The sequence below is a fragment of the Mytilus californianus genome, unplaced genomic scaffold (assembly GCF_021869535.1).
Source record: "Mytilus californianus isolate M0D057914Y unplaced genomic scaffold, xbMytCali1.0.p SCAF_1, whole genome shotgun sequence".
NCBI lineage: Eukaryota > Metazoa > Mollusca > Bivalvia > Mytilida > Mytilidae > Mytilus > Mytilus californianus.
In genome coordinates this window covers 97,637,583-97,655,455 of record NW_026262581.1, presented here as the reverse complement: position 1 = coordinate 97,655,455, position 17,873 = coordinate 97,637,583, and the positions used below count along the sequence as shown (strand labels likewise).

General features: G+C 31.7%; 1 protein-coding gene across 1 annotated transcript; it reads left to right on the top strand.

Annotated features, from left to right (window-relative positions):
* Nucleotides 1-654: 654 nt before the first annotated feature.
* LOC127726767 (uncharacterized transmembrane protein DDB_G0289901-like) lies at nt 655-17,764 on the top strand. The gene is made up of 3 exons (XM_052234225.1): nt 655-968; nt 16,596-17,000; nt 17,265-17,764. Exons 1-3 carry the CDS (start codon nt 656-658, stop codon nt 17,522-17,524), a joined length of 978 nt encoding a protein of 325 aa, XP_052090185.1. The 5' UTR covers nt 655; the 3' UTR covers nt 17,525-17,764.
* Nucleotides 17,765-17,873: the final 109 nt, after the last annotated feature.

Below are 17,873 nucleotides of genomic sequence, written 5' to 3'. Positions count from 1 at the left end.
ACGATAAGAAGAAACACATAAAGATGGAGAATAAAATCATAATTACTATTTGCATGTATAGTTATGATGGATGCCTTGAAATTGAAATGTCGTGTTTTGACATGGGGACTAGAGCAAGTTTATACCCCATGTCATCAACACAGGTGTCTTATTTCTTTGACATAAGGTTTCCATGACATATTTTGATATGCAACATGAATGTTAAAAACATGTCTTCAGAACTTTGTTTTTTGTTTTATTATTTGATGTATTATTTGGTTGCATATATTATTGATGCATAGCCCGCTTCTCATTTTCCCCACCTTTCTCAAATGCCTTTCGTGGGGTACAACACCTTAAGAAATAATCCTTTATCTAAACAAGAATAGAAAAAAGTCAGTTTTAATGTCTCCACAAATTTTCTACTTAAAATTTTTCTTTATTATTACTTTTTGTATTAACTTACAGTCTTGTACGATTTAAATTGACAAGCTACCCGTTATATGTTCCTTTAACAAAGAAATTTAAAATCAATCTAAATACGGTATCTTTTAAATAACTAGTGTTTAACCGAAACTTCAAAAATTCTGATTGGTTGTAATATATGTACTTACTTATATATATATACATGCACTGTAAATTTCGTCAATTTCAGTAGAGCAAATGTAAAGTCAACATGAAGGGCTTTTTAGCTCTTATTTTTTTACTTTTAATTTGCGTCGATTTTACTAAATCTGCTTCTTGTGTTGCTTCAGCAAACAAGCTTACTGTAAATTATGGAACATCCTGTGATTTGATTAGTTCTTTGACTGGTTTGGATGAAGTTAGTATAAGTGGTACAGTTTATGTGAAGGGGTCGCCTGGATCTACACCCCCTTCACTGGAAGCCACTAATATCTATGTATACGCTACGGGTAGAATATTAGCAGATGGATACGGATATGGGCCTATGGATGGGCCAGGGAAAGGGTCTTCCGGAGGGTCAGGAGGTAAGGTCATATATACATTCTACAATATGACAATATTGCCATTATTGTACATATTTTCCACTTTTTAAATAATTCTAATTTAATCTTTTAGGCATTGTTTTTGTTTTGTTTTGAATCATTCGAATAAACCGAGCTGTCTTTAGGCCACATCTATAGACAAGACTTCATTTTTACCCCACCCTTCCTATGGATGTCTTTTGTTAACAGAAGGTGGGGTCAAATGGAAGTCTTTCCTCACAAATCTGTCAGTTATCTATGTTAAAAGCAGGTTTTGGGTATGAATAGCTATGGCTATACTGTAGAATATGAAGCGTCTTTTCCCAACAACAAGCAACAACAACAAAAATCCATAAGATCAGCATCCAATGTTTTTATACATTACATATCAATATCCCTTTCTAGAGGATTCATGTAATATATTATTTTTCAATTGTTGTTTACTCTTGTTTATAAACGCATGTACATAAATACACATTTTTCTGTTTGAAAAAAATCAAACATATATCCTTTTACAGGAAATGATGTTACAACAGTAAAAGGACGTAAAAATGTATGCATGTAACATTTTAAAAATATATTTAAATACTTTTGACCTAAAAATAAATCACTTTGAAACTTTCTTTTATATATTATCTATGCCTTTAAGCTATTTATTTGTAAATACTCGAAAATTTCTATCGAATATTTGAATTTACTATTTAAAAACTGAAAAATTAAATTTCATGAAAACTTAATTAAAATGAAAAGTGCAATTTATGTTAACAGCGTTTAAAAATTCGCCACTTAACGTCTAACTGAAAATCTGGATAATTCTAACAGTTAAAAAGCTCTTCTCTAAATTCTTGTTGCGCATGTACCCAGAAGAATTCTGTCGTTCTTATCCCTCTCTTTAAAAAAAACAAGATAAAGAGTAGTTTTTTTTCGGAAGAAATTGCGAAAGACAGAAGGGCTGACTTCTTTGGAAGTGGTAGGAATAAATATATTGTAACTGCATGGCGAATCAACAGGTTTAAAAAGATAATTCCTGCTAGAACAGCCAACATACATATAATTTTTCGAAAATGTTCAAAATATCATTTTCAAATATTTATATTCAAATTTACTATGGCCATCTTGGTTGGATCACATGGTAATCACGACAGCATCCTTACCCGCTACCGCAGTCTTTGAATTCCCTTTTACTGATTTTTTGTAAACCAGGTGCAGATCCAGAAAATGAGATATATAGAATTCTTCAGTTTTAATTCGAAAGTAGTTTACACGAAGAACAAATAATTCTACTTCATTCACGTGAAGAAGAAAATACACGAGTTTTCCAATTTACACTATCAGTTTGTGCTATTTCGCTTCCACAACAGAACATCATATAGACACCCTCGATCTGTATTCCGGAATAGAAAATCTGTATCTCGAATTTTTTCTTTAACAGTTAACTTAGAGTTTTTATAAAAAGTAAAATAACAAAAATACCGAACTCCAAAAGGGAAATTTAAAACGGTAAGTCCTTTATAAAATGGCAAAATCAAAAGCTCAAACACATCAAACTAATGGAAAACAACTGTCATATTCCTGACTTATTACAGGCATTTCCTTATGTAGAAAATGGTGGATTAAATCTGGTTTTATAGCTAGCTAAACCTCTCACTTGTTTGACAGTCGCATATAATTCCGTCATATTGACAACAATGTGTGAGCAAAAAAAAAACCAGACATAATAGGTAAAAACGTCAAAAATATAATAACATTGATTTTGTTGTTGAAAAATTAAAACATAAATAACGATATATGTTGCTTTATATGTACATTTATGAGAACTCATCCTACACCCTGTCGATACTGTCTACTTATATTTCGGCATGGCACAAGGTCGTGCGTTTCTCATAATGTTTGGTATACGTCTTTACACCAAATCTGTTGGATCTGTACTGATTGAAAGTTTAGTCTGAGAGAACATGATTTATTTATTAGTTGTAATTGGCTTCGAACTAGCGTCCAGTAATTTCGAGTATTCCTATTTCGGTGCTTTGTGTCTATTTTTACTTATGTTAGTTGTGTTTGTACCTCGTACCTATCCTTTGAGTTAAGCCAGTTGCAACTGATTTTTACAGTTTGTTCTTAGGTTGTGCCGTTACGCCACTGTCCCAGGTAAGTGGGTTGAGCGCCAACAAACATGTTTTACCCCACCACATTCTGTATCTGTCTGTCCCGGGTCAGGAGCCTGTAGTTCATTGGTTGTCGTTGGATGATGTCTGTCATGTCTGTTTTTCGTATTTTTTTTGTTATAAATTAGGCCGTTAGTTTTTCGTTTGAATTGTTTCACATTTTTCATGTCGGGGCCTTTAATAGCCGACTATACGATAGTTGTCTCATTGGCAAATATACCACATCTTATTTTTATATTGTTACAATGTAATTAAATTACTAGAAAATCATTTTGCTGAGTTCATTTCTTAAAACAAACTCTGAGGTTTCAAGAAAAAGAAATACACTTTTTTTGTATTCTCTCCTTTTGGTTTGAAACAGCCATTTGGATCATCATAATCATTTAACTATTGTTTGATACATATAAATACCCAACTTATTTTACAAAAGGGTTAAGGAATAAAATACAAAAAAAAAAACCAATCAAATTGCAAAATTATTTAAACTTTCAAAAAATAAACACTCTTTACACAAGTTAAATAAAAAAAAAAATGACGGATCGGCATTATTTCGAGTAAAAACTTCTGTCCATGGATATTAAATAGAGAATAAAATAAGATCAGATAGAAGCCTCCAGATTGATAGAGAACTGAGAACTGTCTATAGTTATGTCTATGTCTCTTTATTTTTGTGTTTAATGTAGGTAGCCGTGTATATGCTTTGTTTCATTTAGATACGTGAAGTACGGCCATTTTTTCTGTTTTTATTCCCTCGCTGTGTCAAAATCTTAAAGCTGTCAAAATCTACTGGAATTTAAATTTAAAAAGGTCCCTATCATTTGCCTAAAATACATTTCTTTTAACAATTTGGCACATTTCCAAAAAATCTAAATATATATATTTTTGTTCAGCGCTACATGTTGCTGTTCAAGACATTTTGATATATAATTGCAAATTTTACACTTTGGAAAATTTTGCATCGAAAAATATCTTTTAATAAACAATATGAAATAATTAGTATCCGAAAGATTATTTTATGCTTTATTTCTAATAGAATTTCGGTTTTGGTTAAGAAGGTTCTTGAACAATGTTCAGATACATACTCAAAATTAGCAAACTCTGTCAAAATTGTGGCGTTGAGCTACTTACTTAGTCCCATGTTTCGAAATAAGCTTCAATATCATTGAAACCTCAAAGTACACACATAAGTGCAACAGAGGTGTGACACTGCGATTTTGAGTAAAGAATGAAAGACTTTTTGAAAATGACGATGACCTAGAGTTGCTAACCTTCTACCTTCATTTGTTCTCTGGTGGAGAATTGTCTCATTTGCAATAATACCGCATCTTGGTGTGAAATAAATCGAATTGGAAAATTGGTTTAACCTTAAATTTCGTTCAGTTATATATTGGGAATCACAAATATCCAGAAGATTAAGAACAACTGAAGTATATGACCCCAAAAACAAGATTGACAAATAATTTTTACACTATATAGTGCGGCATAGTAGCTATATGAGCATGTAATGACAATAATGCATAACGATATGAAAGCATAGCTGATACATGCTTAAGGGCTTTAGAACCCATTTTGAAAGTCGTAATTAATACATAAAAAGGACAACATGAATCACCAAAAAAATACTGAATGATTCTCTCGACTGGAGTTTGACACTCACTCATCATATCAACCAAATTCATTTCACTCATCCAAATTTTATTTCAAATACAACAGTAAATTGACATAAGATGTTTTGTAAGATACCGTAGACGAAACGGTCTTCTGGCGTACCAGATTATAAGCATGGTATCTTTCATGAGTTTTGCATAGGTTACACCATTGTGATTGGCAGACAGCAGTAAAGTGGTGTTTACGGTGTAGTGTATATCTTAATATTAAAGCTTTTTTTTGCCATTAAACGAAAGGTACGAACTAACGTAAAGTGAACATGTGACGTCCATTTTCACTGAACTAGTACACATTTTTGTTTAGGGGCCAGCTGAAGCCCGCCTCCGGGTGCGGGGTTTTCTCGCTGTGTTGAAGACCCATTGGTGGTCTTAGGCTGTTTTATGCTCTCTGGTCGGGTTGTTGTCTTTTTGACACATTCCCTATTTCCATTCTCAATTTTATGTATTACATTCCCACGATATAACACTGATAATCTATGTTTTATCTGGTAAACATGCATTCTTTTCTGAATCAAATATATCTTAAAAAAATTAAGCATATCGCAAATAAATTACGCATTTGATATATGAGAATAAAGAAAAATAATTTAAAGTACACTTACTTCCGATACATTGTTTATGTACCATGGTTAGACATATTTGATACGGAATTATTCAAGCATGAATTTTTTTATATGTTTACCCCATAAACATTTTAATGGAATTCTTGAAGTATGATACTGTAAGTTTAACGACAAAATTCATAATTGTTTTTATATATGTCACCCGATCGACAATGTCGAATAAAATATTGCTTTTCTTCTGCTTCTTTTTCCGTACTATTATTATTATTATTATTATTATTAATAATATTATTATTATTATTCCACCTGTTTTGTCCGGGAGTTTTCTCAGAGCCAATGGAACCAATCTAAATGATTGTTCACTATAAAGAGGAACACCAACTTTAGAGTTGCAGTGCAACTTTGGCACTCAAAAATGTAAAAAAAAATAAAATTTGGGGTCTGATGAATCATTTGAGTATTCCTGAACTTTAAACCATTTTAAAAATGTTTATACAATGCAGTTGTTCACTATATACAGGTTTTGGATGATTTTGACAATCATTGGAACTACTATATTGCCATGGAAACTACATAAAAATTTTCAAAAATTAAAAAATGCTCCAAACTTGATGGAACTTCACAGAAATGTTAATTGCCCTGTATAGATGTAGCTTTTGACTTTGAAATTTCCAAAATGGCTGCCGTTACCATGGAAACAATACAAAAAAAGTCAAACTGCTCCTTAAAACCTTTAAGTAGCATTTCCTCTCTTAATTAAAAATGGTAGGTCAAACCCAGTGAAACTTTGATGGTATGTTCCCTCTCATGTACCAATGTGGCATCTGTCATTAAAATTTTGGAAATGGTCACCGTTACCATGGAAGCAGCAAAAATGTCCAAAATTTCAAAATGCTTCAAACCGTTTAATGAAATTTAATAAATATAAATGTTAACTAGCAAGTACAGATGAGACGTTTGACTTTGGAATTTCCAAAATGGCCGCCATTGCCATGGAAACAGCAAAAATGTGTAAAATTTCAAAATGCTCCAAATGTTCTGGAAATTTACAGAAGATGTATAGCCACGCATATATGTGCATAGACCGTTTAAAATTTTCGAAATGGCTGCCGGTTATTGCCAATTGGTGGAGGGAGACATCCGTTATTACTTGTAATGGCAATTCTAATTATTATTGCGTATGCTATCATCAAATTCTCATATCGTGGATCATCAAGGATTGCCCGACAAAGACGTATCAGGTATGGAAAAAAATAAGATTAAAATATCTTGGAAAATTATTTTTTTCCCATTAAATAAAAGTTTACATGTGAGCAAGAAATAATGCGACACTTGCGACCTTATGAAAAATATGTAAAACGGAATAAGGGAGCTACCATTTGATTTTTATGGGGGGCTAGGATGAAATTTGAAAAAAAAGGCAGGACAGGAGTTTTGAATTAAAAAAAAAAGGCAGGATGAGCAACTTGGAAAAAAAAAGGCAGGATGACAATTTATGTAAAAAAAGTCAGGATAAACTAATAAAAAAAAGGTAGGATCGAATAGAGTGAAAAATAAAAAGGCAGGACAGAGATTACAACTAAAAAAAATGCAGGACAAAATTTTTCATCCTAGCCCCCCCACCCCATAAAAATCAAATGGTAGCTCCCTAAAACTATACCCCCACCTCCTTGAAATGCATGTCTATCATGTTACCGATACTAGAGTCAACCGTTAAATTGTTTCTCCCACATAATATGGAACTATTCAATGATGATTTCAAAAGCGCAAAGGATCCTAAAAAGACATTAAGTGAAAAAAATAGTGGGTACACTTTTATCATGGTTATGCTGTTACCAGCAAAATTATTAATTACAACAATATTATACTTGTAAAAAGTGCAATTACGTGTTGGAAACCAAATCTCAAACATTATCAATACATCAAAGGGAGAAGTTATTTCACAACAGCATTCATAAATGAAGAAATGTGTCTATATATCCTGTTATTTCTATCCTGTTACTATGGTTACTATGGTTACAGTAATAGGATAGACAATATTTGACTGAGACGTCTCTAAAAAGTATATAATTACATATAATTTTACACATAATTAAATGTTTAGTTGTTTGAACTCATTTAAAGTCTTAATTTTCACAATTTAGCATATACAAAATCAGAAGTAATGGCCTTCTGACAAAATGCATTAATAATAACTGTAACAGGATAGACAAAAAAGGGTAACAGGGTAGAACTTAATATGGTGATATATCGTTAACGTACTTTCATGTTACCAAAAACAAAACGAAAAAAGTTAACCAACGTGCGAGGGAATTACTTGATGATATTATAAAGAGAAAACAAAAATGCTGAATTTTGTGAATTGCTATCTTAGATTTAATTTACGTTGCTGGTGGTTATTTTTATAACCTTTGAAAACCAAGTTTTAAATGTATTTTTCAGTACAACATGGAAAATTGACAAATAATCTTTTATTACACAAAATGAAAATATATTAAAGTTTTTACTCTTGAAAACCATCTTATTGGCAACGAAAAACAATCTTAAAATTGCATCGAAATCTTTTCTATATAACTCAAAACTTTTGAATCTAAAAGATTTACAAACTAATATTTCACACAATATACCTGTAAGCATTTCATTTTATTAGTTGCATTTTTCTGTTCTTTTTCAGTTCATTATGTAACTCAACTGACATTATCAATATTTTATTATGTAACAGAGCATGTAGTTTTGATTTATTTGAGTATATTGTTTTCAATTTAACAAGGAGACAGATAAACTTAAGCACTTGTTTTTTGTTTCTGAATCCTATTTGTGAATGTGCATATATATTGTAATTCGTATAATTCATAATACAATATTGTTTACACTAAAACTTTTGAACATAGTAACAGGAGAGACAAAATATTGCACCACCTATCAAAAAATGTTTCAATATATTCTTGTATTTCTCCCGTTTGAATGGTTTTACACTTGTAATTTTTGGGGCCTTTTATAGCTTGCTGTTCGGTGTGAGCCAAGGCTCCATATTGAAGACCGTACTTTGACCTATAATGGTTTACTTTTATAAATTTTGACATGGATGGAGAGTTGTCTCATTGGCACTCATACCGCATCTTCTTATATCTATTGTATGACATTATCAATATTGCATCTTTTTATATGCTGTTCCATAAGTACTGTTGTTTTGACTTGTTTATGAACATGCTGGTTTAAATTAGTATTCAATTTTGCAAGTTCAAAATCTGACATTTTTTTTTAACACGATCCATGTAATAACATTACGGTACTAATTTTTCTGCACCGCATTTCGAAAATAAATGTCTCTTCAGTGATGCTCGAGTCTAAAATATTTCAAAATCCAAAACTTATTAAAAATGAAGAGCTTATAAACCAAAACGGACAAAAAAAGTATAGTCAAAGTCGGGCAAGGAATCACAGCACATATATTTTCAAAATAACAGTTAACAAAAGTTTGAAAATGCCTAGAACACCTTAACAGAAAAGATTTTGTCCCTCTTAGATTCCTGTATCTAATTCGGGTGTATGAACCAGGGATGGGAAATCGTAAATGAGTGTAATTGATTACATTTTTTCAAGTAATCGACACTGAAAATTTTCGATTACATGCAATAGACATCCGCGGAATCGAAATACAACGGAAGTTCGTGACCGGTATCATTTTTAAAAAAATACGAGTTGGGTACCTTGTGTAATATATAAGTATATGGGTATTTTTTACAGATACAAATGCCTTTGAATTTTAGGGAGATTTCAAAATTTAGAATTCAGTCCCATGACAGCCTTGTTAAAGATTACATAAATATGTCATATTTTAAAAAAGAATTCAGATGTCAAAATAAAGGATCCCTCAAACGGTCCTTACGGATGATTCGTCAAGCCTACGTTTTATCGTCACATTGTAAAAAAGCCGCCTAATTCACCATTCGTGACTTCACATGGTCTTTTTAACAACGAAACAATAATGAGTAGAAATATTTAAAACAAAACAAGCAAATAGTTTGAATAACTAGTCAACATCCTGGTATTGACATTAATATGAAGTTATATGAATTGAATGCTTCATTCTGTAGTTGCAAAAGCGTTAAACGTGCGCACATTTTTAGCATGAAGCATGGAAAGGTGCATCGACCAAAGCATTTACACCCAAAACAAACATCCATTTATTTACATATAACTATAACATATAAACTTCGAAAAACTATAACGAAGAAAAAGTGGTGAAAATGAGAGCACTTTACTTCATGATTTTTTTCTTTTATTCGAAGAGCGCGACTGTATGCTAACAGGTATTAGAATATAGCAAAGTGCTCTCGACCAATGAAATTGTAGGATTTGGTGTTTCATAATTGTGAAGAATGAATGAAATCATGTTCTTAGTAAGGGATTATCCTATTGGTTATGCCTACTTACTGTCAAAAAAACCAAATGAGTTACAAATGCCCCTAAGCACATTTATCAGCTTGAAAGAATTTGTGATTAAAACTGACTAAAAGTTGAATTTTGAAACAAACAAAAAAATCAAAATAAGATGAAGTTTACTGGTGCAGTAACATTGGTACCGTTAACGTTATTATGAGAATATTAATAACTTCAAATTACAAAAAAAAGAATAAACAATATCAAAGCAATGCAAAAAAAAAAAAGAAAAGTCTTAAAATTAAATAAAAACTAAATCTTTAGCTTCTGCTCTTTCAATAAACTGTGTAATTTTGATAATGCAAATGTTGAAATTAAAATAGCAATACTTTAACATGTAAGTTATGCAAATATTCGAAGTCAATGAACCATGACTGAAGGAACACGGCTTAACAATTTCCATGGAAATGAGATGTGCCAATTCTAATACAATTGCATACCAAATACCATTGACTTATCATCAGTCGTTCCCTTTAAACAATCTAAACACAACCATTAACTTGTAAACTTTGTAAAAGTTTTAAAGTCAATGAACCATGATGAAGGGGTGGGCTATATAATCTCCATGGAAACAAGACTTGCAAATGCTTATATAACTGCATACCAAATATCATTGACTTAATATTAGCGGTTCATCTTAAACTGATCTAATCACAAACTAATACATTTAAACTAAGCAAAAGGTTCAAAGTCAATAGACCATGCCTGAGTGGGCAGGGCCACATATTTTCCATGGAAATGAGATGTTCTAATTCTTATACAACTGCATACTAATTAACATTTGCCTACCACTAATGGTTCCCCTTTAACAGTTCAACTGACCTAATCACAAACTAATACATGAAAACGAGGCAAAGGTTCGTTACACCATGACTGAGGGGCGGAGCCAAATAATCTCCATGGAAATGAGATATGCCAATGTTTATACAGCTGCATATCAAATATCAATGACTTACTACTAGTGGTTCCCCATAAACTGACATAATCACAAACTAATACATGTAAACTAAGCAAAAGTTTCAAAGTCAATAGACCATATCTAAGGGGCGGAGCCAAATAATCTCCATGGAAATGATATATGCCAATGCTAATACAACTGCATACCAAATATCATTGACCTACCACTAGTGGTTCACCATAAAATATACCTTATCACAAACTAATACATTGTTGACGACGCCGACGCCGGAAACAGCATCCCTATGTCTCGCTTTTTGACTTCGCCAAGGCGAGACAAAAACTCAGATTACTGGATCCGTGGTTGTCGAGAATAGCATTTGTCCAATATTCTGATGAAGTTCTAAAAAAAGGAATTTAGTTTAACTTTTGAATATATTTCAAACTTTTAAAGGCATTGTATTTGAACATTTCGCTGACATAATGAAATAGTATTTGTTGTAAAGGACTGGACTAAAATATTGGCTGTAAAATAAAATTTAGTTATAACTCAAATTTTGAATTTATTGATTTGAAGTGGAAATTAACAAAAAGATAATTCCTCGCTACATATTACATGATTTACATCCATACTCACAATCAGGAAACATTTCTTACCATTTCATGTTGGGTCATCTAATGTCTAAAACACAATCTATTATATTTTCCAAAATTATAAGAAAGTCTTTACATCACTAAAACTAATCCATAAATGAAATGCCTAAAAAGGAAGTCATGCATTAGTTACAAACAGTGCACCGACAATGAAACTAATTCTTAAATACAACCAATCAAGAGATCATTTAAGCTTTGAGCACTTTACAATATTCTAAGTTTGTAAGAGTCTGATAATCCATTTCTTCATGATAAGTACTCTCTAACCGTTACGTTTGTACTTAATCATGAAGAAAAGGATTATCATTCTCTTGGATATACATAGAATTCTTTGTTGATATTAATCATTAATCAGACACTCAATATCCAAATGTTTAGCAATAAACACTAAATAGTCATTCCTTGTATATATATATATCGGTCAAATTCCATTAGCAACTATGAAATTTACTTGAAATCCAATATGTATTGTTTCATACCCAACAAGGATTTGCATAATAAAATACCATAAAAATCCTTTTCCCCATTTCCCTACACATTTACCTATCATTTATCCATTGGCATTTCTAATACGTCAGTCAACTATTATAACCAGATTAAATTTTGATGAACCAACTATCAACTGAAGTTGACTCACATTCTAAATTTTAACTTGTGACATATTTACCTCTCAAAACGAATAACACCTATAGGGATCGAACTTGAACTATTTATTCCAGAAAGATCATGGCCTGCAGTCAGTACACAATACCACTTGATCACGACAGCTGACAAATAAATAATGTTAATAAATATATACTGTTAAACTGATATATGGACAATTCATGGCAATACATACATTTGTGTACGTGTACCCAAATTGTGTTGCTGTCTCATTCCCCATTCATTGTTTTTAATTTTGAATTAAGACTTATTTTATTTGGATATTGTTCGATAACTCCATACATATACGTGTCCTTCATTTATTAAACAAAACAGGATCATAATAACAATTCAACTATAAAAAGTCTAAAAATAAAGCAGAATATTCATTTAGCAATACCAAAATATAAAAGGTACTGCGTTTTAAATTCTTTTTTCAGTGAACAGTTCAATATATTTGAATATCAAAATTTCTAAAAAGAAAAACCAGTAGCATTATGCGATTGCAACTATTCCAGGTTGACGTCAGTTTGATTTTCGTGGGGAGACCGGGGAGCAGGAGGATTCGGGAATGAATATATATTGAGCTAATAAAAAATGAGGAAAATCTTCTTGCCCATACAAAATGTAAATGAATATTTTGCAGGAAATTATCATGTGAACAAAAGCTAAAATGAATAAGACTGCCCAGCAACAGTTGAGAATGAAAGAAATGCAGGAAAGGAAATTGTGTATCGATTCATGGAACAAAATCACCTTTTATTGCTGTTCTTTATCTTCTGGCTTGTTTGGTCATAATTTGTCCAAATAAACAATATAACTATACAAGTATTTTGAATGAAATCTCTTATCGTATACCTATTTTTTTTTTAGTCAAAATGGCAAAAATTAATTTTGTAGCGCGATGATCGCTATAATATTTATTGTTATTCCAGATTCAAGATTAGAACTCTCTATTTTTAACATGTATATCGTTCAATTTTTAGGACGGTCAAATGCCTATAAATACGATTACCTATACGATTACGGCCACTCGCACTTTTTTCTCATATTTGAATAATTAACATATTTTCAAAGCAATAATTTAGGTTTCATCATAGTCAGAAATTACCTAAATCTTGGTAATATGTTAATATACCATCCGAACAATGACATTATCAATATATAGTAAACGTTACTTTCGTTAACTTGTCGTATGCCTAAATATAGACGTGACCCGTACGAATGCACCCATGTTCGTACTTTCAGAAATAAAAAAAAAAAAAAAATAACATTGTCTTTAGATATTTCCTTTCATTTATGGTGATAACATGTACATAACGTTCACAAAGTTTTACAGGAAATTGGTTAGGTAAGAAAAGTTTATGGGAAGAACATGGCAGGATTCGGAAACTGACGTCGCTCGTGGATTATCCTTTTCGAACCCATTACATTTGATAAATTATCTACTACGTATATCATTACGATTTAAAATACCTCCTTTAATTCATATATATTTACATTGTAAACTTTGTATGACCTTTGTAACAAACGGAATAATTTGTTTACACTATGTCCACATTACCAGACTTTTTTTTCAATTTAATTTAAATAGCAATTTGATATAATGCAAGTTAGATTTTTGCATTCGATTCTTAGATTCTTAAGGTGAATTTTTATGTTTTGTTTAGTTGTTAACTAAAGCGGCAAATCCTTAACTGATAAAAACATAAATACTGTCATTTATTTCAAAATAAGATGTTTGGTGTCGTGGACCTACAATTACCGAGTAATAATGCCTGCATGCAACATGATTTCCCGAGTGATAATGCCTGCAGCATGATTTCCCATTTTGTGGTCATCGGTTGTATTTTACAATTGAATGCCTCTTTTGCAGTTTTAGTAGGGTGTAAAAGCGATCAACGTTTAAACAACCCTATAACACTACAAAATTACGCATTCAATTCTTAAAATTACATTTTAATGTTAAAGCAGGGAAATTGCGAGCTAGGTCAAGCTTTCGTTGTTGTTTTTTTTTAAATATAGTGTTCGTACGCACTTTTTATAAATTTTTTCATGAAAAGCACGTGCAGTCATGCAGGGATTTTGCATTTTTTCGGGACAAAAATCATCACTTTAAAACAGGACCTGACTGTCTTTTCTGCCAATTCAAATGCCATTCTTACAAAAATATAGATGAAATGTAACTTTTTGTAATGTAACTATTGACTCTTTGAAACTATCTTGCGGTGTGTACATTTATTTTTTTCCGTTCTGTTCTTGTTAATTGATAGATCTTAATGCCACATACGACATTCCAAATGGTTGAGCTAAAAATAAGAAGATATGGTATGATTGCCAATGAAACAACTCTCCACCAGAGACCAATTGAAGTACAAGTTAACAACTATAAGTCGCCGTACGGTCTTCAACAATGAGCAAAACCCATACCTCATAGTAAGCAATGTAAAATGCCCCGAAATAACAAATGTAAAACAATTCAAACGAGAAATGAGTTTTCTTAAATGTGTGCCTTTAAGTTTAAACTCCTTAAATGAATCACCCAATGTATGTTAAGTCATCACGACCTTTTAAGTTCATAAAGGTTTACGTGTACCGGCCTCTGGTTTAAAAATCCGTTTGTTTTCAATGTCTAACTATCCCCTAGTCAGAAATTGTTTAGTTTCTGATAGGACAAACGCTGATTGGCTAAATTGGAATGACTGAGATTTATCTGCCAGATACCATTTGTCATTCTTCCAAATAAAAAATAATAAATAAGACTGAAGTGATTATATTGCCGATGTTGACAATATGACAAAAGATAACGATATGTTCATTTCAATTTTTGGCAATTTTCGTCACAATTATTTTCAACTTTTGAAACATTTGGTTTCGTATTATTGCTATCAGTCACGCTAGCTATTGTACAACAAGAATACTTATTGTGTCACGTAATTCGAGAATATTAAACAAATAAACTATTGACATATTATAAGGAATTATTTTCTGTATCTCATTAATGTTTAATTGCTTTTTTTTACTTCGTCTAAAATTTTTTTTAACAATTTAAAAAGGTGTATTCGTTAGACTGATTCGTTTTTCTACTGATTTCTTTGCTTAACAGTTTCATAGAAGGACAGTTCTTAATTCACCTGAAATGTGGGTTAAACATGAAGTAAGCATTTTGATATAAAGAATATCTTATATTTTTATGGAAAATTGACGGAACTGAAAGGTAGATAAGCAACAAAGCTCCGGATATGATTTTTAAGTCTTGTTCTTATTGAACATCATCTTTATGCGCGAGTCTGGTGCACGAAATTTTAAGCCTGGTATTTCTATGATTATTTCACTTTATCGGCATATTGAAGATTTTTTCCCCCTTACAGTAAACAAGGTTCAAAATTCAGATTAGACAAACATTGACAAATATTTAGAAAAATGCTTTTAACACAAAAATCATTCTATTTTTAACCCATCAATAGGTTTTAAATAAAATGATTTTACATCATCTATAGATGTCTATATTCTTGTTAATTCTTGTTTATTGTATATATTCATTTAAAAGTATGAACCTTTACTCCATTCCTTCACGAGAACAAATCAAATGTCAATGTTTGATTTTTCTTGATCACAAGGATAATAAAATGAGATCATGGTCGTTGACGTATACATAACTTAATTAATTGTATTTTTACGATAACTTTTTGTTACCCACGATACACATAAACTGAATGCAATCAGTATAAGGACCAAAACCCAGGACTGAGAACGACATCGGTTCTATAAACCTGGTGATATTTATATATCTACCTATCCCAAGTAAAAATCACAAATACAAGTGTAGTCTATTATACAGTGATGTTGCAAACCTTAATAAAATAAGCTTAATGTTAGTTAAATAAAATTCTATTTACGGCACAATTAGCAAAGGTCGAGCAAATCTTCATTCGGTTGTTCACGGAACTCATCATTTAGTTCTACAAAAGAAAGGAGACGAGGTGCTTAGAAATCCGGATGCAAGCGAAAGATTCCTAAAATTATGATTCTACATTTTATGGCTATATTATAGGGAAACTGTGTTTCGGATGAATTTTCATGAATTGGGATTAGTTAGTTGAATAATCGAGCCATTGTAAATTTTAATATATCGGGCTTCTGGTTTTTTTTATGTATAAATTATCTTTATACTTACGTTGATTTGAAGTTTCCAAAGTAATTTATTCATTTTTATTTTTTATATATATGATCATTATTTCATGCTTCTTGTCCAAAAGAAGGAAATCCGACATGTCTGAAAACGAATATATCAGAAGATAGAGTCAAGGATATGGCAGTCCAAATTATTATTACATCTTGCAAGCCTACGTAGGAAGGCGTCACAGCAATAAATAGAAGGAAATATCCTTTAATACAAGACGTCATAATCATGATAATGGGATATGGTAGCCATAATTCTGTCAGCAACAACAAAGAAATTAGTTTCTTCTTTTTTTTTAAATGTCAGTCTCTTGTTTTACTTGAACGTTTTCTGTACTAGTGTTTTTTCTAAATATCTTATCTTTTTTCCGGAATTCCTATAGATTTTTCAAACCTTTAGTCCTCTTTTATAAACAGGTTCTTATGGTGGACGTGGTGGCATGAAAACTGGTATATATCTAAAGTCCAACGAAGCTGTAGCATATGGTGGCATCGAAAAACCAAGTGACTTTGGAAGTGGAGGTGGTTGTTCTACCGGTGGCAAAGGAGGCGGTGTTATTACATTGAAAGCTACAGATGACGTCAGGGTTGATGGATTGGTATCTGCTAATGGTAACGCTGACGGTAGTAACTGTGGTGGTGGCAGCGGTGGAAGTATTTACATAGACACAGATTATTTTAAAGGAAGTGGAATGGTTACAGCACGTGGTGGAACAGGAAGCGGGACGGGCGGAGGAGGCGGAGGTGGACGTATTTCTATTGTTCACAGAGTTTCAGCAACATTTAGTGGTGACATATTTGCAGATGGTGGAGAATGTTCCAGTAAGCAATTATGAAATAATTGAACTATTTGGTTAATTCAGAAGATTAGAAAAAAAACAAAAAAACAAACACGAATATGATTTGTAATGATTCTTTGGCAGATCTAAATAAACTTTCATTTTTAATATCAGAATTTTGTCATGAGGTAAATCATAACATCATTTCATCATGACACAAGAGGAAACAGAATATCCATTCGCTTTTCTTAATCTGAAAAATTTTCTTATCATTACTATACATTTAATAACGCCTTACTTTTCGTAGCTGATGTAAATCAACTAACACTGCAGTCCACCACAGCTTCATCAGCAAGGCATGCAGCTGCTTCCTACGGTGACATGACAAAAAGTTCAACTATTTCCTGGCGGGCATATTATTTCAACACAGACCAGTGGTTACAAGCTTCATTATCTTCACCCAAATGGATTACTCGAGTCGCCACTAGAGGACATCAGTCCTATAATATGTGGATTAAGACGTTTAAAATCCAATATTACAACGACACAAGTTCAGCATGGGTATGAAACAAGTGAACTTCGATAAAGATTTAGTCTTATATAGAATATCATATTTTAAATAAAGAAGTGGTCTTAGAATATCCTATTTCAAATTTCTCAGTTTAACATATTCCGGTGAAATCTATGGGGAAAAAATAGAAAGAGAGAAAAAACAAACACAAAAACAAATCAAACATAATTTCATTTTTTTTATGATACGAAAACCAATAATCATATTCAACATTAGTCCATGTTGGTTTCGTTTTGAAAATATTAATCGAAGCAGAAATTAGACCAGGATCCAATCAAAAGACGTGGAAAAGTTTAAAATATCTCTTCTATAATATTATTTGATTGGTTGATGATAAATTCAACT